A 12,389-nucleotide genomic window follows, 5' to 3' on the forward strand; every position below is an offset into this window, starting at 1 on the left:
TCTGTAGAGAAAATATTAGTTTGGGAATAAAAAGAAACCCCTTAGTTGACTGTCTGATATTAGGAAAGAAACTATGTATTTGTCAAATACCTATAGAAAGGAACTGGATAAGCCTGAGCTGGACAAAGAAGAGTTATACTTTCTGCCAGTCTAACCCTCACAGTCCGCGAATCGTCTCCGGATGTCAGCTTTGGCCCAACACTGCCCACAGGTTCTTGAAAGGGATTTAAGGGATAAGACTGACATTTCGAATTAAAGTTCCTGCCTGAAGTTGGGAGATTACCTAAAGAAGGGCACTGGATAGGCCTGAGCCGGACACATCAACGTGACACTTCCCATCTTGGGCACACGGATTAGAGTTATGTGCTCCTGGTTGCCATTCCCACTCAACTGGGGACTAACACTACCAACAGGCTCTACAAGAGGTTATTCGAAATCAAATTCAAGGAAATCAAATACAGATTCTATTTGCCCCAATGTTGGAATGGGTTTACCTATAAAAGGGCACCGGATAAGCCTGAGCAGGACACATGAGAGTGGCACTGCTTCCCGCAGATACTTTGGGAATCTTAATGGCATCATCGCCTGCTGTGACTTTGGGACTCACACTGGCAACAGGTTCTAGAATTTATTGAGGAGCTTTTAATACTCAAAGCCTAACTAAGGAAATGCTGCCTCAATGTTGGGCTAGTTTACCTAAAAAACGGCACCGGATAGGCCTGGGCCGGGCAGAGAAGCGTGGCACTGGCCGTCTGCTTTACTCTTAGGATGCGGGACTCATCGCCGCTTGTAAGACGAGGACCAACACTGCCAACAGGCTCTAAGAGGGAAGTAGAGGATTATATAGAAATACCCCCTCAGTTGGGATAGTTCTCACCTAAAGAATGGCACTGGATAGGACTGAGCTGGACACAAAAGTGTGGTGGGCAGGCCAGCACTGAACTGAACCACTTTGATGTCATTGCCAGACAAAAGTCTGGGCCCAACACTGGCAATAGGTTCTTAAAGAATTTCAAAGTTTTACGATGAGTTCTCTTAAAATGAAGCCCAAATTGGAAACTAGCCTTTCCCAGGATAACAAACATTATTCCTACCTAAACAATGGAGCTGGATAGGCCTGGGCAGGACAAAGAAGTGTCTGGCTAAAGCCGGCTTCTCCCGTGAAGCTACTGCTGGTCTGGGTATTGGGAAACTTTGGAGAAACCGTGCCAACTGGTTCTGTGAATGAAGTTTAGAATAAACAACCATAATAATAATGTGATAATATTAAGAAGGTCTGAAACTGAATGTGGCACTTACCTTGGGCGCATTTAGAAGGAGGATATGAATGGATCTCTTACCACTAAAGTAATGGCTTATTTGGCTTATTGGGAAAACGGACCACACCTACGCTACTGGCTTTATTGCAAGCTCTTTTCATTGTCGAGTACCCTATCCCAACATTCAGGCAGTTTTCAATTTAGACTTAGGCTATAGCAGCAATTCTTTGACCTCGTAGGCCCCAAGTAGGCCAATTATTTTTAAATTTTTAATTTCGCATTCAAATGAGCAATCTAGATCGTATATTTTTTTCGCAAAGAAAGAGATTTTAAGCGAAAAATCTTTTTGATTGCATTTCTATATATTCAAAGAATTGTTGCTTATGTTATGCTTATAAAGATCGCCAAGAAATTGCCGGAGATACTGTGCTCTTTAAAGCTCTAGAAACAAATCATGTATCCAAGACAGTTTCCCAGCGAGGCAAAAAATGTCTGGACTTCTTTTTATTTTAATGCCAAAAATAGAAAATTTGTGTGAAACTTTAAATATATTTTAAGAAATATAGCCATTTTAGTCAAATGAATATTTAGGTTAAAGAACAAATGAATCCAAACATTTTAAGCTGAAGAAAAAGATACAATTTTTAGTTTTTTAACTAAAACGGTGTATCTTTTTCTTTTTTTCAGTAAAATAGAGTAAACTTTAAAAACTTAAGTAAATAATAAATTTAAAATAATATAAAAACACTTTTTTAAGAAGAAAATGAAACTAGGTAACTAAAAATCTAGAAATCAAGAAACTACTTGTAGTTTACTTAAATTTGTGAAGTTTAATCAACAAAAAACTTCAGTTATCTATCATATTTAATAATTATTGGTACAACTTTTTTTAAGTTTCAAAATTAAACAAGTATAACTGAAGCTTTTTTTTATAATTTCTTTGAAAAATCATTTGGCCAACAAGGCGGACTTACCTGTAATGACCAATCGTCCCTTTGTGGCACTCAACCTGGTCTCTCCAGTCAGACGATGCTTGGTGCGGCACTGGTAGCTCTTGTATCCATCCTCGGGTCCAACTTCGCGGATATGCAGTTCTCCAGAGGGTAGTACCAGATATTTGCCATCTGATTCAGGCAGAATTAACGATAGATAAAATATAATTATTAGTAAGGGGCTATATAACATTAACATTTTTTAAGCAACTACATTTTATTAAATTTAATTAAGTTTTAAAGGACTTAATTGAATTTACTTGCAAGACATTAAAAGCCACACCTTTGATTGTTATTATTTATTTTTTTTAATAATTTAATTTATATGTTTTCTTTGGCGAATTGTGCTGTGAATTTAGTTAATTTTATATCATGCGATGTGACTTTTTAAATGGAGTTTTAATGAACTTAGATTGAAGGTAGTTTAATAGGACATTTAATATTTTACAACTTTTTATGTTGATATTTACATTTTATGTATAAATATAATATTTATATAAGCTTGCTAAAAATAAATAAAGTCCTTCAATCTTTGTTATACGATAACGTTTAAAAATATATTCAAAAATTATTTTTAATAAAAAGTTTGAATACATTTTCTATCTTAAATATGAGCTGTACAACAGCATAGCCAGGAATTTGTGGCGTGAACTTTAAACAAGTTTATTAAATTGTTAAGCTTATTTATTTTTACCTTTGTATACATTTTTATTTTTTGCATTCAATTCTTAAATTCCTAGCAATGCTCTTTATAAACATGCACCAGCAAAAATGCCAATAATTTTATTTCATATGTATTACATGATGTCGGTATAGAATATACATTTATTAATATATTTACAAGAATTTTAGAATCTGAGATGAGTTGTATGTACAGTTGTTAAGTTTATTAAGTTTAATCATTTATTAGCATTTTTGCACGTATTTACACTAGACTACAGGACAACGCTACTTTCAACTACATGAAGGGTTTCGGGTTTCGTTTCGGGCGAGTCAGGAGCGACCCATGGATATTTTGGATGGGAAAAAATCATAAAAATCATAGTGATTGGATTGAGGATTGGAGAGAAATAAACAAAAAAGGATAGAAGAATGGAAATTAAAGAGAATTGAAAGCCTAAGCAGCGCTGAAAATGATCCCATTTGAGGGTCCTTCGAGACATGATCGAGAACAGATCGAAGCAAACCGAATCGGAAAGGAGTCGGAGGATTATGACGTGGGGAGTGGGCAATGCGAGAGCTCTTATTCTGATAATTTACCGCTGGCTGCGATATCCTCCTGGGGATAAATAACTCGCTCCTCGTCCTCCACCCACGAATCGACCACAATGAAATCGGCCACGAAACTGGGTATGTGGCACTTAAGGATGGCGCTATTGCCCCTCAGTATGGACTCGTCCATGACATTGACGGTGTAGGATTGTGGCACAACTGCAAAGTTTACGGAAAGATTGATTGAGTGAGGAGCGGGGTAAAATCATAAAGTTAATGGCAGGAACCCCCTTCATGTGGCTAATCAAACGACAGTCTACACGTCTACGGGTCCTACCAGTCAGGTTCTTGGTGAAAGTCCCGCCATCGGTATCGATCCAATCGGTAATATCAACGTGATCCGCCACAAACGAGGGCGTCTGGCACTTGAAAATGGCCGCATTACCCTTGATCACGTACTCGTCGTAGACTTGGGACTCAAAAAACTGCTTTACCACTGCAAGACGGAGATGGTGGAACACGGTTAGGAGGGGAAGCGGACTGGGAATGGAGATGTGGATGGTTTGACTAGCCTAGGCCCGAAAATCTAGAGGGTTACCCATGGAGTCGTCTGGCAGAGGCCTCAGGATCTCGACACCTTCCTCGTCGATCCAGCCCTCAACGTCGATGAAATCTGCCACGAACGAAGGCACCAGACACTTCAGGGTGGCCGAGTTGCCTCGAAGTACAAACTCATCTATAACCCGCGTCTGATAGAACTGGTGGACAACTGAAGAATACCAGAGGAATACCATACTTGATGAAATAAAAAAAAACATACTAAAGGAGTTTAGGAGTTGAGCTGGAAAATGTTTGGAGATCTCGAAGAAAGGTGGAACAAGGAAAGCCAAGCCCATGTACCCGTCTCTTCGGCATTGTTGGGATAGTAGTTGCGACCCTCCGAGTCCAGCCAGAGATCGACGAACACAAAGTCCGCCACGTACGAGGGAATCTCACACTTCATCACCACGGAATTGCCCCTAATGACGTACTCATTGTCCGCCTCGGACTCGTAGCTTTGAATTACAACTAAGTCGGAAAAGAAAGTATAAAGTAGCTTGAAATTAAGGATCGGGAAAGGGATGTCAGATAAACCCTAACAGAAACACTAAACACACTAAAAAATCAATCAGAGTAATCTGTACCATAGGAGCTGGAGGCGTTGTTGCGCCACAAATCGGTGCCTTCCTCATCCACCCAGGCCTCGACCTGAACGAAATCGGCCACGAACGAGGGAATCTTACACTTGACCACCGCGGCATTGCCTTTAATCACATATTCATTCTCTGCCTCGGTAATGTAGAACTGCGAAACGACTAAAGATCGAAGAAAATCATAAATATAACTTGGGAAAATGCAGGAAAGGGATGTATTGGGAGTGTGAGTCATGAAACAACTAAGTTAAGCCTAAGAGAAGCTCTGCTTCGCACCGTAGTTGTCGGAAAAGGTCAGGACATTGCCCTCATCATCGATCCAGGACTCCACGCGTACAAAGTCGGCCACAAAGGAGGGAATCGAACATTTCAAAACCGCTGCATTGCCCCTGATCACATATTCGGTCAAAATCTCAGCCTCGTAGAACTGATTCACAACTGAAAAGGTTTTTAATGTTTAAAATGAAAAGGAAATGATAGTTCAGGGATTGGGTAGGAATGAAGCCCTCAAAGTAGTTGCCAATTAAATAAAAAGTCGCCTTATAAGAATACCATAGTCCTCAGAAGGTCGCAGTTCGGTGCCTTCCTCGTCAATCCAGGACTCGACACGGACGAAATCGGCCACAAAGGAGGGAATGGAACATTTGAGAACCGCCGCATTGCCCCGAATGACATACTCCATCAGGATATCAGCGCCATAATACTGATTAACAACTAAGATTGGAGAAATGCAAAGGATAGTGATAATTCTAAAAGCAGGGAAGAAGGAAGGAAATGATTTTGGGACTTATATAACTATATAGCTTATATAACTAACATCCTCCCAACAAGATCTATCGAACTAGATATACCAAAGTCCTCCTGGGGGGTGTACTCAGTGCCATCGCTGGCCACCCACGCCTCCACTCGTAAAAAATCTGCCACAAAACTGGGAATGGTGCACTTCAGTACGGCCGTATTGCCTTTAATGACGTACTCGGAAACCACCTCTGCCTCGTAATACTGATTGACGACTGAAAAATGGGATTGCACAAGGATAGAGGGGAAAAATGAAATAAAAGTTTAATTTATGAGATGGGATTGTCAAATGGGGGTCGGGATAATCCTATGCTCGTAAAATATGTGATTGTGCTATGTGTACCGGATCCCTGTTGTTCGCCGAGTGTTCCGTAGAGCTGACCCTCTTCGTCCTGCCAGGATACAACCTGTACAAAGTCAGCCACGAATGATGGAATCGAACACTTCAGCACCGCTGCATTGCCTCTGATGACGTACTCGTTGTTGACCTCCGATTCGTAGAATTGTTGCACAACTGGAGTTAAATTCACACGGCGACTTTGATTACATAATGAAAGTGGGGGAGGACAGGGTCGAGGGTACCCAGCCGAGAACACGAAAAACCCACACCTTGCGTGAGGCGGGCGTGTGAAAATGTGCACCGAGCTAATTGAAACAAGAGTGCCTCTCCTAAGAGTGCACTTAATGGGACTCTAAAGCGCAATCGTCTTGGAGGGCACTGGCTTCCCTGAGAAAGTCTCTGGCCAAAAAGGTTAAAACTGCTTCTGATAACACGACTCATCAACACGAATCCCCCGACAGATACAGAAGGTAAAAGCATAAAAAGTAAACACAAAAAAGAGTAGGAGTAGTAGGGTAGGTAGTTATCCATAATTTAGGATGAACACGCAATCGTACAGAGCCTAACTAAAGCTAACATTAAGCCGGAATGTAACCAAAAATCGCTTAGAAACAAACCATATTCGCTGCCTGGCAGAAAGTCCTCGTTCTGGTCGGTGTGCCAGGATACAACGGTAACAAAATCGGCCACGAATGAGGGGATTTCGCATTTCAAAACCGCCGCATTGCCGCGTATTACATAGGCCTTATTTACATCGGTATCGTAGTACTGCGCAACAACTAAAACATCACAACATGATCCAAATAAATGTACATATTTAATGGGAACCAAAAATTAAAGAAATTTGGGGCAAACTGAAGGCGAAACACTGAAGGATCGAGGAAGCTGACACGCAGGAACATGTTCGACAGTTGCTGCCTAACCAGTGTTGGTTAATCGAGTTACTTTTGAGTTTGGTGTGTTGTGTATTTTACAGAAATCTCGTTATTAGTGTGGCACATAGTGTGGCCTGTTAACTGTACTTGCACTGTACACAAGTGGTTCTGTGAGTCATTGTAGAGTGTTTTATTGTTTTGTGGTTAAAAATATGTAGTGCTAGTTTTCTAGAAGCTCACACACAGACTAAGGAGCTTAATCACACACCATATTCAGTGCCTGGATAGAAATTCTCCTGCTCATCGCTATGCCAGGATATAACATTTACGAAATCGGCTACAAACGACGGTATATCACACTTTAAGATGGCGGAATTTCCGCGGATTACAAACGCCTTGTGTATATCCTCTTCGTAGTGTTGCGAAACGACTAAACACAGAAGAAATGAAAGTTTAAATGAGTTTGTGGGTTTAAATAAAAAAGAGTGATGATGCTTGGAAAAGAATGGAGGAATATTCGGTGAAACAGGCTTGGTTAGTAAACCTAATTTGTATATTTTCTACTAGAAGTTCGAATCGCACCGTATTCCGTGCCCGGAAAGTAGTTCTCGTCCTCATCGGTGTGCCAGGAAACCACCTCAACGAAATCGGCCACAAACGAAGGTATCAGACACTTAATCACCGCCGAGTTGCCGCGGATCACATGTTCCTTGTTCACATCCGCCTCGTAATACTGGGCGACCACTGGGAAAACGGGGCAATCATTGCTGATTAGTTCTCACGGTCGCCCCAAAATGCGATTCAACCTTGAAAGAGCTTAACTTGTCGGCTCCTGGAACCGCCTAACTTTATAGCCACCTTGTGGTTGGAAATTCATTAAACGAAGAACCTCGGAACTACGGCAGTGTCGCTGCCCGGACAGACAAAGTTAATTTCAATTAACCAAAATATTTTATACGCCAGCCTGTGTTAAGGGTGTAGACCATAACTCATTTTGGCCAACTAGCTAGCTGGCTTGCCAGCTGGACAACATAGTCTTCCTAGTCTAAGCTTTATTCATACATGAACGAACCATAAAATGATAAATTCCGTCGGTTAATAGTAAGCGAAAGCAAACGACAATAATGATGTCAGGCCCGTGGAGCCGGGAGGAAGAGGTCGCTGTCGGGTTAGGTGTGCTGGCTAATTGGCAAGGAACACGTCAGCTGGCGATGAGTAAGCGGGTGGCATGGCTCCAGCATAATTAACTAAAATGTGTTCAAGTCTGGCCTATTTAGACGGTGCTTCCAGCCAGCGGAAGTGACTGATGGAGCTAAGGGAGTCGAGTCTGGCCTTTACCCCCATATGGGGCGAGCTAAATAAGGTGACAATTGCATCAGCGACACGTTGGAGAGTTGCACATCCTCCGTGGTGGCAGCTCCTGAAGTCTAACTATGGGGCAACTTACAGGTACAGTGTCTACAAAACACACAGGAAGTCAATCGCCGGCGAAAGGCAAGCCAACCGGTTAAAGTGAAATGCCAGCATGCATCAAATTCCACCGAACGTTGCAGAAACTCTACCGAGAAATGTGCGAAAATGGAAGCGTGTGGAAAACTTTGGCAATGCGCAAACGTTCAATGATAGCCAAACGGTGTAAAGCTCGGTTTTAATTGCCGCCATCGGTGCAACAATAAGCCAAACACGAGAGGTTAAACGCTGCAGAAAACGACTTGACACGCAAAGTCAACCGACAACCTGCAACTGGCAACTGGCATCTGGCGGCTGGGAAGTCAACGTTGAATGGCAGAGAGATACGAAACCAACGTTGATGGGTCTTCTATTTCTTCCACGGGAAGTAGCTGAAAGTGAATGGATAAATAGAGGGCAGTGCAAGTTTTAAATGGTTACTTTTCAAACTTTTGATGTTTTACCGATCTATGTCTTATTTGGTTTTAAATTTTGGTCATAAAGACTGATTTTTGAAAAAACAAGAAAGGAAAGTTATCTTCGGGCGGAGCCGAAGTTATATACCCTTGCGGTGATGGCTATATCTTCCCCAATTCTTATCCGATTCTCAAGCTGAGTACCTTAAACGATTTCTGGATCGATTCGCCACCATTCTGCATCAAAATCCTGAGACAAAATATTTTTTCAATTTTTTGTCCATTTTTCTGATGGGATCCCTTGAAAATGCGGTTTTCCCCTATAGGGTCCACAGTGATGGCTATATCTTCCCCATTTCTCATCCGATTCTCAAGCGGAGTACCTTAAACGATTTCTGGATCGATTCTCCACCATTCTGCATCAAAATCATGAGACGAAATATTTTTTAGATTTTTTGTCCATTTTTCTGATGGGGTCCCTTGAAAATGCGGTTTTCCCCTATAGAGCCCACAGTGACGGCTGTATCTTCCGCAATTCTTATCCGATTCTCAAGCGGAGTATCTTAAACGATTTCTGGATCGATTTGCCACCATTCTGCATCAAAATCCTGAGACAAAATATTTTTTCAATTTTTTGTCCATTTTTCTGAAGGGATCCCTTGAAAATGCGGTTTTCCCCTATAGGGTCCAGACTGATGGCTATATCTTCCCCAATTCTTATCCGATTCTCAAGCGGAGTACCTTAAACGATTTCTGGATCGATTTGCCACCATTCTGCATCAAAATCCTGAGACAAAATATTTTTTCAATTTTTTGTCCATTTTTCTGAAGGGATCCCTTGAAAATGCGGTTTTCCCCTATAGGGTCCAGACTGATGGCTATATCTTCCCCAATTCTTATCCGATTCTCAAGCGGAGTACCTTAAACGATTTCTGGATCGATTTGCCACCATTCTGCATCAAAATCCTGAGACAAAATATTTTTTCAATTTTTTGTCCATTTTTCTGAAGGGATCCCTTGAAAATGCGGTTTTCCCCTATAGGGTCCAGACTGATGGCTATATCTTCCCCAATTCTTATCCGATTCTCAAGCGGAGTACCTTAAACGATTTCTGGATCGATTTGCCACCATTCTGCATCAAAATCCTGAGACAAAATATTTTTTCAATTTTTTGTCCATTTTTCTGATGGGATCCCTTGAAAATTCAGTTTTCCCCTATAGGGTCCACAGCGATGGCTATATCTTCACCAATTCTCATCCGATTCTCAAGCGGAGTACCTTAAACGATTTCTAGACCGATTTCGCACCATTCTGCATTAAAATCCTGAGACAAAATATTTTTTCAATTTTTTGTCCATATTTCTGATGGGATCCCTTGAAAATCAGGTTTTCCCTTATAAGGTCAACAGTGATGGCTATATCTTCACCAATTCTCATCCGATTCTCAAGAGGAGTACCTTAAACGATTTCTAGACCGATTTCCCACCATTCTGCATCAAAATCCTGAGACAAAATATTTTTCCAATTTTTTGTCCATTTTTCTGATGGGATCCCTTGAAAATGCGGTTTTCCTCTATAGGGTCCACAATGATGGCTATATCTTCCCCAATTCTTATGCGATTCTCAAGCGGAGTACCTTAAACGATTTTTGGATCGATTTGCCACCATTCTGCATCAAAATCCTGAGACAAAATATTTTGTAGATTTTTTGTCCATTTTTCTGATGGGATCCCTTGAAAATGCGGTTTTCCCCTATATGGCCCACAGTGATGGCTATTTCTTCCCTAATTCTCATCCGATTCTCAAGCGGAGTACCTTAAACGGTTTCTATATCGACTGAGAGACTAGATCGCGTAGAAACAGACAGACGGACATGCTTATATCAACTCAGGAGCTGATCCTGATCGAGAAACAAAACTCGTACCTAAACTCCCCACTTGCACTGCCCTCGGTTTACCCCAGAACCCTTAAAACTTACCGGCTCGAACATGAACATCCCGGGAAATAATTGATCCAAACTGGTTGCGGGCCAGACAGGCGTAGACCTGGGCATGAACCTCCTGACGGTAGTCCTCGGCACGGAAAGGTGGGAACACCAGTTTGCCGTCTGAGGAGATCTGACGTAGACCGGGAACATCACCCACGGCTGTACCATCACTACGGATCCAGATAATCTCGGGCATGGGGTTTCCGCTGGCCTTGCACTCAATCTCGGCGCCGGTGGAGTTGGAAAAGTCGATACGGTTGGTGGGCTCCTTGAGGAAAACTGGTCCTTTCTGGTCGGCATCGGGGGGGCTAGCAGCCAGACTCTGACTGCCGCAAACTGTAATTATCGAAAGAGAGACACAAATTAGTTTATTTTATTGAAACTAGCAGGAGATGGCTTCTAATTGGCACCCAACACAATCAACAAATAGGTGGCTATGCTCTGTGGACAGAACATCCGCTGCGGAAGTGCACTGGTATATGGTTTGCTTTTCAAATGCATGTCTCCACGATCCATGTCACCACTCCAAACTATTGTTTGAGCCCCGGTTGTTTGACAATTGAGTGCCATGGATCAGTGACTTCCCGGTGCTGGACTCCCAACAAAAGCAGTATTCATTTCTGTGTTTTACTTTTTTTTTTTTTTTTTTGCCTTCCAGCCTAACCAGTCGGCGTGGACTGTGCCACTTCCACCCACTGCCATCGACAGACACAAAAAAAAAGCAAGCAGCAAAAATCGTTCATTGACACTCGACGAACTCCCATTTAGCCCCTAGACTACCAGAAACTATTTGTTTGTCACTGTCACATTGACAAGCGCTTTCATATTCAATTTTATTCATTCCTCATGGAATACCTCATGGCCAACACTTGCAGAAGGTGTTGACGACAAGTTCGTCCCCCGCAATTTTGCTGCAATTGGTGGGGAGTCCAACAATTTGTCTATTCAAAAGGTAAAGCATGCTTTTCCTACTGCAACGACTTCCGATTGAAATAAATATTTTAAAAGTAATTGTAAGATATTCATCACAAAGCAAAGTTTACCGGAAGTAGCGTCATGGGAAATAAAGCAGGAAGATAGTTGCAATTTCAATTAATTTATTTCTCTACTTTATTTAATGATTTTTAAAGTTTGAACGCCAATTTACTTGTTCGAAAAATATTTATCATTTTAAGAGGAAATACAAACTATTTTCTTTATTTTTGCAATTTTGTTTTCGCAATTTAATGTTTGAATTATGGAGGTTCGACTGTATATTACCCAACATGTGTTGGCCATCAGGAAAGCAAAGAAAAAAGTTAACAAGAAATGCGGGATGGAAAAAAAGAAACAAGATTTATGAATTATATTTTGCAGCTGTTGTTAAGAATTCCTGATGAAATGAAGAAAATGGTTTGAAGAGATATAAAATAAAGTCAGAAACTCACGGAGAAGGTCATTTAATTTCCGGTCTTGTCTTAAAAATGTACATATGTTTGGAGCTATTCTACAAATATGTAATACTAAAATGACCCTTAGTTTAACTTAAAAAATAGTTAAGATACTTCAATACCCTTTTTCTTACTTTCCTCCTAAATTCCCGATTTTAGAGCACACCTGCTTTTTTTTTAGCAAAGCCAATCATCTGCAGCTTCCCAACCGTAATAGCAGCAGGTGTTTTTGTTTACTTTTTTTTCTTTTTCCAAAACCTAAAGCTTTCAGTTCGCAAAAAAAAAATAAAATAAAATAAAAACTCAGAGGGAAACCGGTTAAGAAGCCGGCTTTTGAATCAAACAAAGCAAAGCAACAGCGAAGCAAAGCAAAAGCCAGGCAGAACATTAAAAGTTAGCTTACTGAAGCACTTAAAAAACATTGCTCACAGAATATGA

At 41.1% G+C, this 12,389-nt stretch overlaps 1 protein-coding gene across 41 annotated transcripts in view; it reads right to left on the reverse strand.

Moving 5' to 3' along the window:
• The window catches only part of Dscam1 (Down syndrome cell adhesion molecule 1), a 65,564-nt gene that overhangs the window by 43,181 nt on the left and 9,994 nt on the right, over positions 1-12,389 (reverse strand). For 11 of the 41 annotated variants that reach the window (XM_070278472.1, XM_070278471.1, XM_070278488.1 and 8 more), the window contains exons 3-6: positions 10,513-10,857; positions 4,648-4,818; positions 2,234-2,383; positions 284-416 (exon numbers count right to left, since the gene is read on the reverse strand). In XM_070278472.1, coding sequence (XP_070134573.1) covers positions 284-416; positions 2,234-2,383; positions 4,648-4,818; positions 10,513-10,857 — 799 coding nt within the window. Of the gene's footprint in view, positions 1-283; positions 417-1,094; positions 1,219-2,233; positions 2,384-3,511; positions 3,669-4,061; positions 4,233-4,363; positions 4,482-4,647; positions 4,819-4,932; positions 5,095-5,208; positions 5,371-5,507; positions 5,670-5,797; positions 5,969-6,411; positions 6,574-6,937; positions 7,100-10,512; positions 10,858-12,389 lie in introns of those variants that run through there. The other 30 variants (XM_070278456.1, XM_070278465.1, XM_070278460.1 and 27 more) reach the window with 16 other exon arrangements.

The sequence above is a fragment of the Drosophila bipectinata genome, chromosome 2R (assembly GCF_030179905.1).
Source record: "Drosophila bipectinata strain 14024-0381.07 chromosome 2R, DbipHiC1v2, whole genome shotgun sequence".
NCBI classification, from domain to species: Eukaryota; Metazoa; Arthropoda; class Insecta; order Diptera; family Drosophilidae; genus Drosophila; species Drosophila bipectinata.